The sequence below is a fragment of the Oncorhynchus keta genome, chromosome 3 (assembly GCF_023373465.1).
Source record: "Oncorhynchus keta strain PuntledgeMale-10-30-2019 chromosome 3, Oket_V2, whole genome shotgun sequence".
Classification (NCBI taxonomy): domain Eukaryota; kingdom Metazoa; phylum Chordata; class Actinopteri; order Salmoniformes; family Salmonidae; genus Oncorhynchus; species Oncorhynchus keta.
In genome coordinates this window covers 20,381,677-20,403,854 of record NC_068423.1, presented here as the reverse complement: position 1 = coordinate 20,403,854, position 22,178 = coordinate 20,381,677, and the positions used below count along the sequence as shown (strand labels likewise).

The following is a 22,178-nucleotide window of genomic DNA, read 5'->3' as shown; positions in this document are numbered from 1 at the left end:
AGACAATGATCCAAAACATAAAGCAAAATCTACAATGGAATGGTTCAAAAATAAACATATCCAGGTGTTAGAATGGCCAAGTCAAAGTCCAGACCTGAATCCAATCGAGAATCTGTGGAAAGAACTGAAAACTGCTGTTCATAAATGCTCTCCATCCAACCTCACTGAGCTCGAGCTGTTTTGCAAGGAGGAATGGGAAAAGATTTCAGTCTCTCGATGTGCAAAACTGAGAGAGACATACCCCAAGCGACTTACAGCTGTAATCGCAGCAAAAGGTGGCGCTACAAAGTATTAACTTAAGGGGGCTGAATCATTTTGCACGCCCAATTTTTCAGATTTTGATTTGTTAAAAAAGTTTGAAATATCCAATAAATGTCGTTCCACTTCATGATTGTGTCCCACTTGTTGTTGATTCTTCACAAAAGAATACAGTTTTATATCTTTATGTTTGAAGCCTGAAATGTGGCAAAAGGTCGCAAAGTTCAAGGGGGCAGAATACTTTCGCAAGGCACTGTATGTGTGTGTGTGTTGGACATTTCTTTCTCCTACCTGCTGTAACATGCGTTTTGCGCGGACGTCGCTGGTCCCGATAGACATCTCCAGAGACAGGATATCCTGCAGCCTCCACAGGAAGTAGGAAGTGTCCGTGTAGGAGCGGACGTAGTCCACAAACGTCTCGTATCCCGGCAACATACTTGTGATGACTACAAAGTCTCCCCAGTCATACTCCTCCATCAACTACAATATAGACATTATATTACATATAAATATACAATTATATATCTACATTACATTTTAGTCCACAGCTTTGATGAATATACGATTCTGATTGGCGGAAGGGGGTTCTCTAATTGAACATTGCATTTAGATGTAATATTCTATTCCTGTACCTTGAACATGCAGACAATCTGCTGTTCCAGTGATGCACCCATCTGGAGGAACGTGGAACCCTCAGCCTGGAATGGGAGGGGGGGCGGGGGGGGGGGGTGTGAACACGAGAGAGAATAGGTTGCCAATGATACTGTGCAGTATTCATGTGAGCACACACACACATCCAAGCACACCAGAGGCACAAGCCCAGACACACACTCTCCTTCTCCTTGACCTCTCTGGTAGACATACTCCACACCCAGAGGAGGTAAATAACGTGTGTTCCTTCCTATTGCTGTTACAACAAACACACACACACACAACAGGCTGTGAGGGCTGATTCTATCTCTGTGATTTATATCAAAGCATTAACCATCATCATCACGGCAGGCTTTCTGTATACTGCTACAGGCCTGTACTTACTACACCTTTAATGATCAGTCTTTATGAGCTGTCATAAAACCTACATAACGACTCCATGAAAATGACACAGTAGGCAGGCAGCTCGGAGGCAAAGTTAAGGTGCAGAAAGGGAGGTTAAATTGATCAGATGAATGCATTTAAAAATAAATAAGGTGTGAGGTTAGGATGAGGTACTTAGTAATAAGGTAAATGATAATGTTAATAGTTTTATCATTGGAATGGGATACAAAACGAGGCAGCGGTGTGCTTTAGGACCACGGGATGTCTCCGAGTGGGTGGGTAGGCTGTTAGGAGTGTTAATCTGACTGAAAAATAATAAATAAAAAGATGTAGCCCCACATCTAAAATCGAAGTTGCACCCCTGTATCATACCATCACATAATATTCACTGGCCTTTCTCAGTCAAACTGGTATACATTTTTTAATGTGAGAGATCTCATTAAACATAACAGTAAACTGTAAACAGAAACAGAAGGGGTGCACGCTTCTCCAGCATCCGTGGGTGGAAGTACATACACTTCTGGGGGTGCGACTCGTAATAGAGCGTTGACATTGACGAGCGGGAACTCCAATAGCAAAGGACACAAGACAAACACAAAGTAAGCATGAGTAGAAATCAACTCACAAACGGAAAGAAAATTATTTCATTGTAGCTACAAAGAAAACTGTAAGATTTGCTAGCAATATAGAAATGTTAAATTATCCCTGCTTTTTTTAAGGACACTGTATAACCCTTAATTCAAGAACGTACAAGGGGAAGTGGGGCTCCCATGAGTCATCACACACAGCTTCATATGACTTCAGGAGTACTTTATCAAAACAGCAGAATTACAACACACACACACACACACACACTCCCCTCTCTCTCTCTCTCTCTCTCTCTCTCTCTCTCTCTCTCTCTCTCTCTCTCTCTCTCTCTCTCTCTCTCTCTCTCTCTCTCTCTCTCTCTCTCTCTCTCTCTCTCTCTCTCTCTCTCTCTCTCTCTCTCTCTCTCCTCTCTCTCTCTCTCTCTCTCTCTCTCTCTCTCTCTCTCTCTCTCTCTCTCTCTCTCTCTCTCTCTCTCTCTCTCTCTCTCTCTCTCTCTCTCTCTCTCTCTCTCTCTCTCTCTCTCTCTCTCTCTCTCTCCCTCTCTCTCTCTCTCTCTCTCTCTCTCTCTCTCTCTCTCTCTCTCTCTCCTCTCTCTCTCTCTCCCTCCTCTCTCTCTCTCTCTCTCTCTCTCTCTCTCTCTCTCTCTCTCTCTCTCTCTCTCTCTCTCTCTCTCTCTCTCTCTCTCTCTCTCTCTCTCTCTCTCTCTCTCTCTCTCTCTCTCTCTCTCTCTCTCTCTCTCTCCCTCCTCTCTCTCTCTCTCTCTCTCTCTCTCTCTCTCTCTCTGTCCTGCTGCCCTGTTTCTGTCAACTTCCTCTGAACTGTAAAAACGTTTTAAATAAGTTTTGCTTAAAACCAATTGCTTAATCAGCGTTATTCTGTGAGTTGAATGGACTTCAAAATAGCATTATTGTTAATTCGACTTCAAATTTCAAAGCATCCAGCTGCAATACCATTTCTATTTTGCTCAAGATTGTTCTGTGTGTGAAGTGCATTTTTGAAAAATCTTGTTGAGTAAAATTACAAATTCATGTTTGCGCAAAACCACAATACCATGTCCATGATATTTCCCAGCATGCCGTATTGCAGGTTGCAGGTTGATTATCAGAATAATATGAATAAATAATCATTTTTTTCGGGGTCTGAAATTATTGACACCCTTGATAAAGATAAGCAGAAATGACTGTATAAAATAAATAATTCAGATACTGAGCTATATTGTATAATAAGAAACGTTTGAAATTATATTATTTTATACTAATACAATTGCTCAGGAAAAATAATGTTGTTTAACAAGTAATATTATACATTTTTTGCAAAAAGGTAGGAGTGAAAATGATTGACACCCCTGTTTTTAATACCTTTCAATACCTCACCTTGGCAGGATAACGACACTGAGCCTTTTTCCTAAATGTTTTATGAGTTGGAGAACACATTGGGAGGGATCTGAGACCATTCATCCATACAGAATCTTTCCAGATCCTTGATAACCTTCATCTGCTCTTCAACTCAAACCACAGGTTTTTAATGGGTTTCAAGTCTGGAGACTAAGATGGCCATTGCATAAGGTTAATTTTGTGGCCAATTAACCATTTCTTTGTGGATTTTGATGTGTGTTTGGGGTTATTGTCTTGCTGAAAGATCCATTTGCGGTCAAGTTTCAGCCTCCTGGCAGAAGCAACCAGGTGTTTGGGTAAAATATCCTGGTTCATCCTGGTACATCAACATGATGCCGTTGACCTTAACAAGGGCCCCAAGAGCAGTGGAAGCAAAGTAGGCCAATAACATCAACGATCCACCACAGTATTTTACAGTAGGTATGGGGTCATTTTGTTCTCATGTATTCTCATTTCGACTCCAAACCCACCACTGATATGTGTGGCCAAAGAGCTTTATTTTCATGTCGTCTGACCAAAGCACCAGTTCCAATCCAAGTGCCAATGCCTTTTAGCAAACTCCAGGCGTTTACATTTGTTGCATGACCTGGAAATAGTTATTTGGTGAAGCACAGCAGTGGTGCGTTTGCCATCAAATTATCAACTGTATTAGTATTTCCTTGTTTTTAGTATACACACTAGAAACAAATGTTTCTGTATAATGCCAAAAAGGGTTCTTTGGCTTGTAACCACATCAAAACCCTTTTCTGTGCTATATGGAACCTTTTTTTCAAGGTTCTATGAAGAACTATGCTCATGCGGTTCTAAATTAAACTTGTATGGTGCTATAAAGAACCCTTTCATATGATTCTATAACGAACTACACTGTTAGACGTTTTTGTAATTTTATCAGTAATTGACCGTATTAATCAACAGTATGGATTACAGTAGCTGCACTGTAAAATGAATTTCAGCAATCAAATTGTGGGCTGCAGTTTCAGCCTATTTGTTATCTTGGCCAAAGGCTGTACAACCAACTACAGCTCAGGGGTGCCAATAATTTAGTCCATGCCATGTCTGTATTTTCTAAATTAAAATTGTAAACAGTAACAGTTTTGAACAAAATCATTTATTCCTAATAGAAGGAAAAGAAAGAGAGAAATAAAGAGAGAGATTGTCATTTTTTTCAGTTTTACTTACTTAGCTAGCATATGCAGCTAGCTAGTTTAGCCTACTGACACACCCTGCTTAAACAGAGGGATGCTATGTTAGCTAGCTGGCTAGTTAAGTTACTCAAACAGAGGGATGCTATGTTAGCTAGCTGGCTAGTTAAGTTACTCAAACACCCGTCTCAAACAGAGGGATGCTATGTTAGCTAGCTGGCTATGACTAGCCAACACAACACTGGAACTCTTCCAAGTCAAGGGAAGCTTTTGGTTTTACTAATTTATTGCCACCGAGGCCCACCGATGTAACTGCTTACTGACTGTACACCGTGATGTTACTGCTTACTGACTGTACTCCGTGATGTTACTGCTTACTGACTGTACACCGTGATGTAACTGCTTACTGACTGTTCACCGTGATGTTACTGCTTACTGACTGTACACCGTGATGTTACTGCTTACTGACTGTACACCGTGATGTTACTGCTTACTGACTGGACACCGTGATGTTACTGCTTACTGACTGTACACCGTGGTGTTACTGCTTACTGACTGTACACCGTGATGTTACTGCTTACTGACTGTACACCGTGATGTTACTGCTTACTGACTGTACACCATGATGTTACTGCTTACTGACTGTACACCGTGATGTTACTGCTTACTGACTGTACACCGTGATGTTACTGCTTACTGACTGTACACCGTGATGTTACTGCTTACTGACTGTACACCGTGATGTTACTGCTTACTGACTGTACACCGTGATGTTACTGCTTACTGACTGTACACCGTGATGTTACTGCTTACTGACTGTTCACCGTGATGTTACTGCTTACTGACTGTACACCGTGATGTTACTGCTTACTGACTGTACACCGTGATGTTACTGCTTACTGACTGTACACCGTGATGTAACTGCTTACTGACTGTACACCGTGATGTTACTGCTTACTGACTGTACACCGTGATGTTACTGCTTACTGACTGTACACCGTGATGTTACTGCTTACTGACTGTACACCGTGATGTTACTGTTTACTGACTGTACACCGTGATGTTACTGTTTACTGACTGTACACCGTAATGTTACTGCTTACTGACTGTACACCGTGATGTTACTGCTTACTGACTGTACACCGTGATGTTACTGCTTACTGACTGTACACCGTGATGTTACTGTTTACTGACTGTACACCGTAATGTTACTGCTTACTGACTGTACACCGTGATGTTACTGCTTACTGACTGTACACCGTGATGTTACTGCTTACTGACTGTACACTGTGATGTTACTGCTTACTGACTGTACACCGTGATGTTACTGCTTACTGACTGTACTCCGTGATGTTACTGCTTACTGACTGTACACCGTGATGTAACTGCTTACTGACTGTTCACCATGATGTTACTGCTTACTGACTGTACACCGTGATGTTACTGCTTACTGACTGTACACCGTGATGTTACTGCTTACTGACTGTACACCGTGATGTTACTGCTTACTGACTGTACACCGTGATGTTACTGCTTACTGACTGTACACTGTGATGTTACTGCTTACTGACTGTACACAGCGATGTTACTGCTTACTGACTGTACTCCGTGATGTTACTGCTTACTGACTGTACACCGTGATGTTACTGCTTACTGACTGTACACCGTGATGTAACTGCTTACTGACTGTACACCGTGGTGTTACTGCTTACTGACTGTACACCGTGATGTTACTGCTTACTGACTGTACACCGTGATGTTACTGCTTACTGACTGTACACCGTGATGTTACTGCTTATTGACTGTACACTGTGATGTTACTGCTTACTGACTGTACACAGCGATGTTACTGCTTACTGACTGTACACCGTGATGTAACTGCTTACTGACTGTACACCGTGGTGTTACTGCTTACTGACTGTACACCGTGGTGTTACTGCTTACTGACTGTACACCGTGATGTTACTGCTTACTGACTGTACACCGTGATGTTACTGCTTACTGACTGTACACCGTAATGTTACTGCTTACTGACTGTACACTGTGATGTAACTGCTTACTGACTGTACACCGTGATGTTACTGCTTACTGACTGTATACCGTGATGTTACTGCTTACTGACTGTACACCGTGATGTTACTGCTTACTGACTGTACACCGTGATGTTACTGCTTACTGACTGGACACCGTGGTGTTACTGCTTACTGACTGTGACCGTGATGTTACTGCTTACTGACTGTACACCGTGATGTTACTGCTTACTGACTGTACACCGTGATGTTACTGCACGATTGTAGTGGGTTTACTAGCGCGTTAGTTCTATTGGCTATGTTGACTAGGAAGTTACTTTAGCTAATATGGGGACAATGAGGTAGGCTGTGTGTAGCGGTTTGGCTTGGAAAGATTTTTTTTGCCTGATCACATACAGCTGATGTGTTGCTCATTGAGGTCCACAAACGAAGGGAAGAGGTGAGAGGAGGGGAGTGCATAACGTAGATGTGAGATGGAATAACGTGGCTGCTATGAAACTGTGATCTGCGTTTACACGTGATCAGGGGTGTAATCATTCCGCCGATACTGTTGAAAACATTTCTTAAACAGCAGCAAAGGGAACAAAACAGATCAAAAATACCTGAATTTGTCCAATAGAAACTCTTGTTTGCAACTGTTGGACTAATGATTACACCCTAGATCAGCTAGATGCAGGCAAGAGTGTGCAAGGCGGTATTGAATGTCCCTGTCTGTCCATGTGTTACGGTCTGTCACATCAAATCTGTCTCTCGACACGTGCGCACCTATATTGTAAACTTTCATTCATAGGCTAGGTTGTAGCAACCTCATGATGGGTATAGGGAAAATTAGAGTATCATGTAGTAGCCTAAACCTATCACTGTTACATTGAGCTGGGTGAATAGAATATGAATGACAGTCATCCAATATGCTGTCATAGAAATAAGGCCATGTTCAGGAAAAAAAATCATCCTCCCTCATCTGAAACAGCACTGACAGCAACTGACTGACATAACTGACCTGACCCACCAGCACAGTTCATTATCTGTCACCATGACCCATCCCAACATCTGATCTAGGATCAGGATAACCGTACATAGTACATCCATTTAGAGTCATCAAAATGCATAATTGTTATACATTTAAAAAAGGGCTGTCATCGATGGAATGTCAAAGTCCATGAGGAGACTCGGCAACGGCCTACTATTCCAGGTTGTCTCTAGCCAATGCCTAGGCCCTAAATAAACAATAGTGTCTCCTATATAGACCTTGACAGCTAGTGGGATTCTGAGTGTGTTTTCTACTAAGCTAACATATGGAATTGTTTTAGGATTGTCATGGATCATTTAGCTATTTAATTTAGAATTTTAGGATCAAAAATTTAAAATTTAAAATATTTGATGAAATATTAAATTTGGCCCACAGAAACGCATTCAATAGCAAATTCATAACCGGCAAAAAAAACAGTAAAAAAATAAATCATAGGGAATAAGGGTTTGAAGTGTCTGTTCTATATCTAGGAGATATAAGAAAGCTCAAGAAACATTTTTGGGAACATATTTAACCCCTTATTTTTGTTGGCATTATACTACCTCCATACTTTCATTCAGAGGAGACCTGTGGGGTCGTAGAGCAAAACGGAGAACACCATCATGTTCGTGAGAGTGGAAGCGATAGGAACTGAAAGAAGGTCCCTTAGAAATCTGGATTCCCAATGAAAACCTATTGAAAAGAGAGTGACCTAAAAAATTAAAAAATCTGAATGGTTTGTCCTCGGGGTTTCGCCTGCTAAATAAGTTATGATATTGTTATTTAAGTTATTAAGTTATTGTACTCACAGACATGATTCAAACAGTTTTAGAAACTTCATAGTGTTTCCTGTCACCAAGAAGTTTTAACTTGGGTCTGAATCGTCCCATAAGAGAAAAGCTGTGAAATGGAGAGTTAAAAATAAAGAGAAGGGACAGCCAGAAAAGTGGTCTAATATTCTGGAAAAATGTTTGTGTGATGATTGTGAGGCGCTAAACTATTATAATATTAACTCCAGCAGAAGTAAGCATTTCTTCCAGTAAAATTATACACCAAATGTACATTATGACTCGGGACCAGGAGCGGAGAACCATCATTTCTTTCTTTCAGCACCTTGAGAGAATGAATGTGTGGGTAGGGACCATCTGTAAAGGTGCTATTTTGATAAGCATCATAAAAGCTGATTTGTATTTCAACTACAGTACCAGTCAAAAGTTTGGACACACCAACTCATTCAAGAGTTTAACTGAATTTTTACTGTTTTCTACATTGTAGAATAATAGTGAATACATCAAAACTATGAAATAACACATATGGAATCATGTAGTAACCAAAAAAGCGTTAAAAAAATCTAAATAGATTTTAGATTTTAGATTCTTCAATGTAGCCACCCTTTGCCGTGATGAGAGTTTTGCTTCATGAGGAATGTTTTTCCAAAAGTCTTGAAGGAGTTCCCACATATGCTGAGCGAGCACTTGTTGGCTGCTTTTCCTTCACTCTGCGGTTCAACTCATCCCAAACCATCTCAATTGGGTTGAGATTGGGTGATTGTGGAGGCCAGGTCATCTGATGCAGCACTCCATCGTTCCCCTTCTTGGTCAAATAGCCCTTACAGAGCCTGGAGATGTGTTGGGTCATTGTCCTGTTGAAAAACAAATGATAGTCCCACTAAGCTCAACCAGATGGGATGACGCATCACTGCAGAATTCTGTGGTAGCCATGCTGGTTAAGTGTGCCTTGAATTCTAAATTAATCACAGACAGTGTCACAAGTATAGCACCCCCACACCAGCACACCTCCTCCATGCTTCACGGTGGGAACCATACATTCAGAGATCATCCGTTCACCTACTCTGCGTCTCACAAAGATACAGTGGTTGGAACCAAAAATCGCAAATTTGGACTCATCAGACCAAAGGACAGATTTCACTGTTCTAATGTCCATTGCTTGTGTTTCTTGGCCCAAGAAAGTCTCTTCTTATAATTGGTGTCCTTTATTAGTGGTTTCTTTGCAGCAATCCTACCATGAAGGCCTGATTCACATAGTCTTCACTGAACAGTTGATGTTGACATGTGTCTGTTACTTAAACCACATGAAGCATTTATTTGGGCTGCAATTTCTGGGGCTGGTATATCTAATGAACTTATCCTCTGCAGCAGAGGTAACTCTGGGTCGTCCTTTCCTGTGGCGGTCCTCATGAGAGCAAGTTTCATCATAGCGCTTGATGGTTTTTGCAACTGCACTTGAAGAAACTTTCAAAGTTGTTGAAATGTTCCGTATTGACTGAACTTCATGTCTTAAAGTAATGATGGGCTGTCGATTCTCTTTGCTTATTTGAGCTGTTCTTGCCATAATATGGACTTGGTCTTTTACCAGATAGCGCTATCTTCTGTATACCATCCGGTATGGATGGCCTGTCACAACACAACTGATTGGTATAAACATATTAAGAAGGAAAGAAATTCCACAAATTAACTTTTAACAAGGCACACCTGTTAATTAAAATGCATTCCAGGTGACTACCTCATGAAGCTGGTTGAGAGAATGCCAAGAGTGTGCAAAACGGTCATCGAGGCAAAGGGTGGCTACTTTGAATGATCTCTTGTTTATCACTTTTTTTGGTTACTACATGATTAGATACGTGTCATTTCATAGTTAGAAGTCTTCACTATTATTCGACAATGTAGAAAATAGTAACAATTTTGATTGGTACTGTACAAGCCGAACTTGGTACTGTACAAGCCAAACTTAAACTTATCAGAAACATGTTTGTCGTTTTCATAGCTTTTAATTCCCTTAAAAAAAGGTACAAATTGAAATCTTGTTCAGAAAAAAAAATTGGTTGTTTTGTTATTGCATTTTTAAACATATTTGCTGTGTGAAAGAAACAGAGATGAAGGTGCTAACTTTATCGATGTCAACTAGATTGAAGCATTAATTCCAGCAATGTTTGACAAAAACGAAGCAAAAAAAGAAACGTCCATTTTTCAGGACCCTGTCTTTCAAAGATAATTAGTAAAAAAACAAATAACTTCACAGATCTTCATTGTAAAGGGTTTAAACACTGTTTCCCATGCTTGGGAAACAGTGTTTAAACAATGAATGGACATGCACCAGTAGAACAGTGGTTAAGACACTAACAGTGCACAGACGGTAGGCAATTAAGGTCACAGTTATGAAAACTTTGGACACTAAAGAGGCCTTTCTACTGACTCTGAAAAACACCAAACGAAAGATGCCCAGGGTCCCTGCTCATCTGCGTGAACGTGCCTTGGGCATGCTGCAAGGAGGCATGAGGACTGCAGATGTGGCCAGGGCAATACATTGCAATGTCCATACAATACATTGCAATGTCCATACTCCTAAGACAGTGCTACAGGGAGACAGGGCGGACAGATGATCGTCCTCGCATGGCATGGCAACAACAACTGCCCGAGTTACACCAGGAACGCACAATCCCTCCATCAGTGCTCAGACTGTCCGCAATAGACTGAGAGAGGCTGGACTGAGGGCTCGTAGGCCTGTTATAAGGCAGGTCCTCACCAGACATTACCGGCAACAACGTCAACTATGGGCACAAACCCACTGTCGCTGGACCAGACAGTCGCGGTTTTGTCTCACCAAGGGTGATGGTCAGATTCGTATTTATCATCGAAGGAATGAGCGTTACACAGAGGCCTGTAATCTGGAGTGGGATCGATTTGGAGGTGGAGGGTCCGTCATGGTCTGGGGTGGTGTGTCACAGCATCATCGGACATAGCTTGTTGTCATTGCAGGCAAGAAGAAGAAGAAGTCAGTTAAGAACAAATTCTTATTTTCAATGACGGCATAGGAACAGTGGGTTAACTGCCTGTTCACGGGCAGAACGACAGATTTGTACCATGTCAGCTCGGGGGTTTGAACTTGCAACCTTCCGGTTACTAGTCAACCGCTCTAACCACTAGGCTACCCTGTACGCCAAAAGAAAATGTGATTCACATTTTTGTTTTATATAATAATAATAATTTGTATTTATTTAAATTGTAAAAATCTTCGCATTTTCAAACTTTCCTTTTTATATTTTCCAATGGGGCTATATAATAGGGTAACGTTTTTTTCTTGCCTAAGTAGCCTCATTTCACTGCCAAAAATAAAATTAAACCATCTAGTGTTCAATAAAATAACAACACAATGTCAAATAATAAACATTCAATCACGTTAACCGTTACTCTCTTGCAGGAATTCCACTAACGGTCTGTATGTAGCCAAACGTAGCTGCTGCTCATTCCGTTTGCTCGAAAATGGATAAATCGCTAAAAAAAAGTAAGGCCCGCGTCCATAGAGACACATACCAGCTCTACTGGTAGTACTGCTACTACCAGCAGTACTACACCAGCACCTGTCGACGACACAAGTTGTTCTGCTTCCACGAGCACATCCACTGCTAGCATTAGTAATTCTACATTTGTTGTTAGCCCAGCGAGCATGGACACTGACAGTTGTGAGTCTGATGCAGCCGAAGAGATACTGGCCCCTTACCTGGGAAAGAGCCGAACAACAGACAGGGACGTTGGACCCTCAGAGAGGCGCAAATATGAAGAGAGCTACATTGATTTGGGGTTCAATTATATTGGGAGTAGTACGTTTCCTCAGCCACGCAGTGTGTTATATGAACAAAAGTACTATCTCACAACTCAATGAAACCTTCAATCTTGCGCAGACATTTAGAATGAGCGAGAATTAAGACGACTTTCGAGTAGTAAGACATGTATAAAAGCAACCGATACCATTAATAAGAAAGGGGCTAGAAGTGTCTTATAGGGTGAGCTATCGAGTGGCTAGGACAGACAAGCCCCATGCTATTGTGGAGGACTTCATTCTTCCTGCTGCTGCTGAAATGGCTGGAACAATGCTGGAGGAAAATTCCCCCAAAAACTATACAGACAATGGCTCCATCAAACAACACTGTCTCACAACCCATCAGTGACATGGCAGGAGATGTTTTAAAACCATTACTGCTTCGCATACAAGCCAGTGAATTCTATGCTTTACAGCTGGAGTAGTCTACAGACGTGGCGGGCCTAGCACAGCTCCTGGTATATGTCCAGGAGGGTCAATTAAGGAAGACATCCTCTTCTGTAAACCACTATAAACCAGAACAACAGGAAAGGATATTTTTAAAATACTGGACAGATTTGTGACATCAAATGGACTTTGGTGGTCAGGATGTGTTGGTATCTGTACTGATGGAGCAAAAGCCCTGACAGGGAGACATAGTGGAGTGGTAACGCGTGTGCAAGCAGTTGCTCCCGACGCCACTTGGGTACACTGCAGCATCCACCGAGAGGCTCTTGTTAAAACAGGGCCCCTAAACTCTTGTGTATTTTTTGCATTATGCAATGATATGGGCAGCGACCATGTAACACGTTTACAACATACAGAAGAAGTGCGCTGGTTATCAAGGGGCAACGTATTGACAGGTTTTTTTTAATTGAGAGACAAACTTAAAGTTTTCTTTACTGATCACAATTTTCACTTGTCTGAACACTTAAATGATGACGAGTTTCTCACATGACTGGCCTATCTGAGTGATGTTTTTTCTCGCCTGAATGATCTGAATCTAGGATTACAGGGACTCTCTGTAACTATATTCAATGTGCGGGACCAAATTAAGTCTATGATTAAGAAGTTGGAGCTCTGTTCTGTCTGAATTAACAAGGACAACACACAGGTCTTTCCATCATTGTATGACTTTTAGTGTGCAAATGATCTCAAGATTACGGACAATGTCAAATGTGAAATAGCGAAGCTGGGTGCGCAATTACTTTCCCGAAACGGTCGACACAAACAACTGGATCCGTTATCCCTTTCATGCCCTCCTTAACGTTTTCTGAACCAGAGAGCCTCATCGAAATTGCAACAAGCGTTTCTGTGAAACTTTAATCAGAAGCCACTGCCAGATTTCTGGATAGAGCTGCGCTCAGAGTTTCTTGCCTTGGCAAATCGCGCTGTTAATACACTGATGCCCTTTGCAACCACGCACCTATGTGAGAGTGGATTCTCGGCCCTCACTAGCATGAAAACTGGGAAATGATTTAAGACTGAGTCTCTCTCCAATACAACCCAACCTTGCAGAGTTATGTGCATCCTTTCAAGCACACGCTTCTCATTAACCTGTGGTGAGTTATTCACCATTTTTGATGAACAAATAAGGTTTTATATGTAAGATGGTTAAATAAGAGCAAAATTATTGATTATTATTATATTATTATTAGTGCCCTGGTCCTATAAGAGCTCTTTGTTACTTTCCACAAACCAGGTTGTGACAAAAACATTTTTCTTATGTTTAATAAATGTATTGTATAGTGTGTGTGTGGCAGGCTTACAATGATGGCAAAAAACAACATTTGAGAGTGCTCTGACCCTGGTGCTAGAGAGGGTACGCAGCTGGAGGTTGAATGTTTGAAGGGGTACGGGACTATAAAAAGTTTGGGAACCACTGGTGTAGATTATAGTAGTTTATTTCTCAGGGGACCTCTTTAATAGATTGTAACGGTCATGGGTGGAAGAAGGTGAGGACCAAAGTGCAGCGTGGTATGTGTTCATGATGTTAATATTTAATGCATCAAACTGAACACTGAAATATAAAACAACAAAGTGAACGAACTAAACCGAAACAGTTCTGTCTGGTGCAGAATACAAACACTTAACAGAAAATAATCATCCACAAATCAAGGGTGGAAACAGGCTGCCTAAGTATGATTCTCAATCAGGGACAACGATTGACAGCTGCCTCTGATTGAGAACCATACTAGGCCAAACACAGAAATACCAACTCATAGAAAAACAAACATAGACAACCCACCCAACTCACGCCCTGACCATACTAAAACAAAGACATAACAAAAGAACTAAGGTCAGAACGTGACAGAGATAATGATGTTGACCGGTGTACCAGTCCCTCAACACAACGTTAGGAGATAGTGATGTTGGCCGGTGTACCAGTTTTAACACATCATTAGGAGATAGTGATGTTGGCTGGTGTACCAGTCTTAACACATCATTAGGAGATAGTGATGTTGGCTGGTGTACCAGTCCCTCAACACATCATTAGGAGATAGTGATGTTGGCTGGTGTACCAGTCTTAACACATCATTAGGAGATAGTGATGTTGGCCGGTGTACCAGTCTTAACACATCATTAGGAGATAGTGATGTTGGCTGGTGTACCAGTTTTAACACATCATTAGGAGATAGTGATGTTGGCCGGTGTACCAGTCTTAACACATCATTAGGAGATAGTGATGTTGGCCGGTGTACCAGTCTTAACACATCATTAGGAGATAGTGATGTTGGCCGGTGTACCAGTCTTAACACAACATTAGGAGATAGTGATGTTGGCTGGTGTACCAGTCTTAACACATCATTAGGAGATAGTGATGTTGGCTGGTGTACCAGTCTTAACACAACATTAGGAGATAGTGATGTTGGCTGGTGTACCAGTCTTAACACATCATTAGGAGATAGTGATGTTGGCTGGTGTACCAGTCTTAACACAACATTAGGAGATAGTGATGTTAGCAGGTGTACCAGTCCCTCAACACATCATTAGGAGATAGTGATGTTAGCCGGTGTACCAGTCTTAACACAACATTAGGAGATAGTGATGTTGGCTGGTGTACCAGTCTTAACACAACATTAGGAGATAGTGATGTTAGCAGGTGTACCAGTCCCTCAACACATCATTAGGAGATAGTGATGTTGGCTGGTGTACCAGTCTTAACATAACATTAGGATACACCACTGTCTACTGAACACAACCAAAAGATGGGACTCATAGCCTGGGAAACACACCCACACATATACAAATAGCAAGCATATACGACCATGATCACACACACACCAATAGAAACCATGCGATCACACATGCAAGCATGCCCACAAACACACACACGTCAACAGCAACCATTTACGATCACACACAGTCTTCCTTCCCCCTTCTATCTCAATCTTACCCTCTTTTTCTTATTGGATTGATACATGCGTAACCTTTCCTGTTTTCATTCTTTCATCTTCCTTTCATCGTTCCATGTTTAGTGATGGATAGATCAGGAATAGAGGACAAAGGAGAAAGACAGGAACCAGAAATAGGCAACTGAGACTGAAAAGCCGGGTCCTTTAAAACACACCAAAGACGCATCATCAAAGATATATCTTCATCATCAGCGGCTGCAGGGCCATTGATAATCAAGCAGCTATTGAACCTTTTGTTCTATTAATATAATCACACACACACCTCCCTCCCCACCTGTTCCTTTGTAAAAAAAAAATACCCTGCTGAAGAGGTTCTTTGTAGAGTTCACAAAGAACAGATACTGGAGAGGAGATCAGCCTAGATTGGAACAGGACGGATCAGGAGAGCTTTATCTACTTCATGTCGTTTTCTATTCAGTGTCCAGACCTGTCATGTCTCCTTGACATACAGACGGTTTCAGAGGCTTCTTCTACAGTATGTCTTATGAAGAAAGCTGTCTCACAATCATTTGCTTTTTGGCTGTTTTGTCTAATGAAGCTGCATGTATCCTAGATTTTGATTCTCATGAGAGATGTCTCCCTACACTGTCTGAGACATAGACCTGTTAGATGTCTCCCTACACTGTCTGAGACATAGACCTGTTAGATGTCTCCCTACACTGTCTGAGACATAGACCTGTTAGATGTCTCCCTACACTGTCTGAGACATAGACCTGTTAGATGTCTCCCTACACTGTCTGAGACATAGACCTGTTAGATGTCTCCCTACACTGTCTGAGACATAGACCTGTTAGATGTCTCCCTACACTGTCTGAGACATAGACCTGTTAGATGTCTCCCTACACTGTCTGAGACATAGACCTGTTAGATGTCTCCCTACACTGTCTGAGACATAGGCCTGTTAGATGTCTCCCTACACTGTCTGAGACATAGACCTGTTAGATGTCCTGTTAGATCTCCCTACACTGTCTGAGACATAGGCCTGTTAGATGTCTCCCTACACTGTCTGAGACATAGACCTGTTAGATGTCTCCCTACACTGTCTGAGACATGGACCTGTTAACTGTCTCCCTACACTGTCTGAGACATAGGCCTGTTAGATGTCTCCCTACACTGTCTGAGACATAGACCTGTTAGATGTCTCCCTACACTGTCTGAGACATAGGCCTGTTAACTGTCTCTCTACACTGTCTGAGACATAGACCTGTTAGATGTCTCCCTACACTGTCTGAGACATAGGCCTGTTAGATGTCTCCCTACACTGTCTGAGACATGGACCTGTTAGATGTCTCCCTACACTGTCTGAGACATGGACCTGTTAGATGTCTCCCTACACTGTCTGAGACATGGACCTGTTAGATGTCTCCCTACACTGTCTGAGACATAGGCCTGTTAGATGTCTCCCTACACTGTCTGAGACATAGGCCTGTTAGATGTCTCCCTACACTGTCTGAGACATAGGCCTGTTAGATGTCTCCCTACACTGTCTGAGACATAGGCCTGTTAGATGTCTCCCTACACTGTCTGAGACATAGGCCTGTTAGATGTCTCCCTACACTGTCTGAGACATAGGCCTGTTAGATGTCTCTCTACACTGTCTGAGACATAGACCTGTTAACTGTCTCCCTACACTGTCTGAGACATGGACCTGTTAGCTATCTCTCTACACTGTCTGAGACATAGACCTGTTAACTGTCTCCCTACACTGTCTGATACATAGACCTGTTAGCTGTCTCCCTACACTGTCTGAGACAGACCTGTTAACTGTCTCCCTACACTGTCTGAGACATAGACCTGTTAACTGTCTCTCTACACTGTCTGATACATAGACCTGTTAACTGTCTCTCTACACTGTCTGAGACATAGACCTGTTAACTGTCTCCCTACACTGTCTGAGACATGGACCTGTTAACTGTCTCCCTACACTGTCTGAGACAGACCTGTTAACTGTCTCTCTACACTGTCTACAACATAGACCTGTTAACTGTCTCTCTACACTGTCTGATACATAGACCTGTTAACTGTCTCCCTACACTGTCTGAGACATAGACCTGTTAGCTGTCTCTCTACACTGTCTGAGACAGACCTGTTAACTGTCTCCTTACACTGTCTGAGACATAAACCTGCCAGCTTTCCCCTACACTGTCTGAGACATAGACCTGTTAACTGTCTCCTTACACTGTCTGAGACATAGACCTGTTAACTGTCTCCTTACACTGTCTTAACATAAGCCTGTTTGTTATCCGTCTCATTCTTTACACGGCTGTCATTTAGACCCTGGTTAAGAAGCTATAAGGGTTATCTATACTCTAATTAGATACAGAACAAGATACTCACAGGCTAACAGCTATCTGTGTGCGTGAGAAAGAGAGAGAGAGAGGGAGATAGAGAGAGAGAGCGGGAAGGAAGGAGATAGAGAGAGAGTGGAGTAGGGGAAGAGAAAGAGAGAGAGGGATAGGGAGAGATAGAAAGGGAGAGAGGGAGAAGAGAGTGAAGGAGAACTAGAGAAAGGGAAAAGAGTGGGACAGAGAGAGAGAGAGAGAGGGTAGAGATAGGGAGATTGTAAAATATGATAGAGTGATAGGTGTGGTAGGGAGTCTCTGCTCCCTAAAGGGTCTAATTGAATGTTTAAATCCCCCTAAATTTGATGTCCACGCCCCCATGGAAATAAAATTAGCATAATGAAACAATCCCCATAAAAATCTGTTGCATTGGATGCGTCTCAATCCGCCTGTGTCGCACTTCCGCATCTGCAGTGAAAGTTGACAGATCTGGAGCTGTGTTTGTCAGACCATGAGACATCCCCGATAATCAGCCTTCTCACAAACTCGTCTGTAGCGTCCGAATGGTTTGGCCTAAAATAATATTATGACCCCTCTATGGAAAGATGAGACTCTCACAAACACGATGGTGTTGTCCGACCTTCACAAGTGTCAAAAGACTCTCTGAAGTCTGGTACAGCCCATCTGGTGAGTTCTGTCCGAACCGTTTGGGCTACCCACCAAAAGTCTAGAAACTTTCCCAGAATTCCCAGATTTCCAGGACTCATACAACCAGGATTTATGGAAATCCTAGGAAATGTACTAGAATTTTGCAACCCTACCTGCAAGTCACATTATGCTTGCCTGCAAGTGATGTGTAATTATTATTGAAATCCAGCCAGAGTTAGTATATTAAAAAATATATAAAAAATATCCAAATCAAATGTTATTTGTCACATACACATGGTAAGCAGATGTTAATGTGAGCGTAGCGAAATGTTTATACATCTAGTTCCGACAATGCAGTGATAACCAACGAGTAATCTAACCTAACAATTTCACAACTACCTTATACACACAAGTGTAAAGGGATGAAGAATATGTACGTAAAAATATATGAATGAGTGATGGTACAGAACGGCATAGGCAAGATGCAGTAGATAGTATCTAGTACAGTATATACATATGAGATGAGTAATGTAGGGTATGTAAACATTATAATAACTGGCAACAGATAACCTGTGTATTCACTCACAACCTGTATTCACTCACAACCTGCATTCACTCACAACCTGTATTCACTCACAACCTGTATTCACTCACAACCTGTATTCTCTCACAACCTGCATTCACTCACAACCTGTATTCACTCACAACCTGTATTCACTCACAACCTGTATTCTCTCACAACCTGTATTCACTCACAACCTGTATTCACTCACAACCTGCATTCACTCACAACCTGCATTCACTCACAACCTGTATTCACTCACAACCTGCATTCACTCACAACCTGTATTCACTCACAACCCGTATTCACTCACAACCTGTATTCACTCACAACCTGTATTCACTCACAACCTGCATTCACTCACAACCTGTATTCACTCACAACCTGCATTCACTCACAACCTGTATTCACTCACAACCTGTATTCACTCACAACCTGCATTAACTCACAACCTGTATTCACTCACAACCTGTATTCACTCACAACCTGTATTCACTCACAACCTGTATTCACTCACAACCTGTATTCACTCACAACCTGTATTCACTCACAACCTGCATTAACTCACAACCTGTATTCACTCACAACCTGTATTCACTCACAACCTGTATTCACTCACAACCTGTATTCACTCACAACCTGCATTAACTCACAACCTGTATTCACTCACAACCTGTATTCACTCACAACCTGTATTCACTCACAACCTGTATTCACTCACAACCTGTATTCACTCACAACCTGTATTCACTCACAACCTGCATTCACTCACAACCTGTATTCACTCACAACCTGTATTCACTCACAACCTGCATTCACTCACAACCTGTATTCACTCACAACCCGTATTCACTCACAACCCGTATTCACTCACAACCCGTATTCACTCACAACCTGCATTCACTCACAACCTGTATTCACTCACAACCTGCATTCACTCACAACCTGTATTCACTCACAACCTGTATTCACTCACAACCTGCATTAACTCACAACCTGTATTCACTCACAACCTGTATTCACTCACAACCTGTATTCACTCACAACCTGTATTCACTCACAACCTGTATTCACTCACAACCTGCATTAACTCACAACCTGTATTCACTCACAACCTGTATTCACTCACAACCTGTATTCACTCACAACCTGCATTAACTCACAACCTGTATTCACTCACAACCTGTATTCACTCACAACCTGTATTCACTCACAACCTGTATTCACTCACAACCTGTATTCACTCACAACCTGCATTAACTCACAACCTGTATTCACTCACAACCCGTATTCACTCACAACCCGTATTCACTCACAACCCGTATTCACTCACAACCTGTATTCACTCACAACCTGTATTCACTCACAACCTGTATTCACTCACAACCTGCATTCACTCACAACCTGTATTCACTCACAACCTGCATTCACTCACAACCTGTATTCACTCACAACCTGTATTCACTCACAACCTGTATTCACTCACAACCTGCATTCACTCACAACCTGTATTCACTCACAACCTGTATTCACTCACAACCTGTATTCACTCACAACCTGTATTCACTCACAACCTGCATTAACTCACAACCTGTATTCACTCACAACCTGTATTCACTCACAACCTGTATTCACTCACAACCTGCATTCACTCACAACCTGTATTCACTCACAACCTGTATTCACTCACAACCTGTATTCACTCACAACCTGCATTCACTCACAACCTGTATTCACTCACAACCTGTATTCACTCACAACCTGTATTCACTCACAACCTGTATTCACTCACAACCTGTATTCACTCACAACCTGCATTCACTCACAACCTGTATTCACTCACAACCTGTATTCACTCACAACCTGTATTCACTCACAACCTGTATTCACTCACAACCTGTATTCACTCACAACCTGTATTCACTCACAACCTGTATTCACTCACAACCTGTATTCACTCACAACCTGCATTCACTCACAACCTGCATTCACTCACAACCTGTATTCACTCACAACCTGCATTCACTCACAACCTGTATTCACTCACAACCTGTATTCACTCACAACCTGTATTCACTCACAACCTGCATTCACTCACAACCTGTATTCACTCACAACCTGTATTCACTCACAACCTGCATTCACTCACAACCTGTATTCACTCACAACCTGTATTCACTCACAACCTGTATTCACTCACAACCTGCATTCACTCACAACCTGTATTCACTCACAACCTGTATTCACTCACAACCTGCATTCACTCACAACCTGTATTCACTCACAACCTGTATTCACTCACAACCTGTATTCACTCACAACCTGTATTCACTCACAACCTGCATTCACTCACAACCTGTATTCACTCACAACCTGTATTCACTCACAACCTGTATTCACTCACAACCTGTATTCACTCACAACCTGCATTCACTCACAACCTGCATTCACTCACAACCTGCATTCACTCACAACCTGCATTCACTCACAACCCGTATTCACTCACAACCTGCATTCACTCACAACCTGCATTCACTCACAACCTGCATTCACTCACAACCTGTATTCACTCACAACCTGCATTCACTCACAACCCGTATTCACTCACAACCTGCATTCACTCACAACCCGTATTCACTCACAACCCGCATTCACTCACAACCTGCATTCACTCACAACCTGTATTCACTCACAACCTGCATTCACTCACAACCTGTATTCACTCACAACCCGTATTCACTCACAACCCGTATTCACTCACAACCCGTATTCACTCACAACCTGCATTCACTCACAACCTGTATTCACTCACAACCTGCATTCACTCACAACCTGTATTCACTCACAACCTGTATTCACTCACAACCTGCATTAACTCACAACCTGTATTCACTCACAACCTGTATTCACTCACAACCTGTATTCACTCACAACCTGTATTCACTCACAACCTGTATTCACTCACAACCTGCATTAACTCACAACCTGTATTCACTCACAACCTGTATTCACTCACAACCTGTATTCACTCACAACCTGCATTAACTCACAACCTGTATTCACTCACAACCTGTATTCACTCACAACCTGTATTCACTCACAACCTGTATTCACTCAACCTGTATTCACCTGCATTATCACAACCTGTATTCACTCACAACCTGTATTCACTCACAACCCGTATTCACTCACAACCCGTATTCACTCACAACCTGTAT

At 42.0% G+C, this 22,178-nt stretch overlaps 1 protein-coding gene across 1 annotated transcript in view; it reads right to left on the bottom strand.

Moving 5' to 3' along the window:
• Positions 1 to 22,178, bottom strand: part of LOC118376057 (glutamate receptor ionotropic, NMDA 2C-like) — a 116,492-nt gene that overhangs the window by 43,773 nt on the left and 50,541 nt on the right. The window contains exons 6-7 of the mRNA XM_052492932.1: positions 891 to 956; positions 550 to 738 (exon numbers count right to left, since the gene is read on the bottom strand). Coding sequence (XP_052348892.1) covers positions 550 to 738; positions 891 to 956 — 255 coding nt within the window. The remainder of the gene's footprint in view (positions 1 to 549; positions 739 to 890; positions 957 to 22,178) is intronic.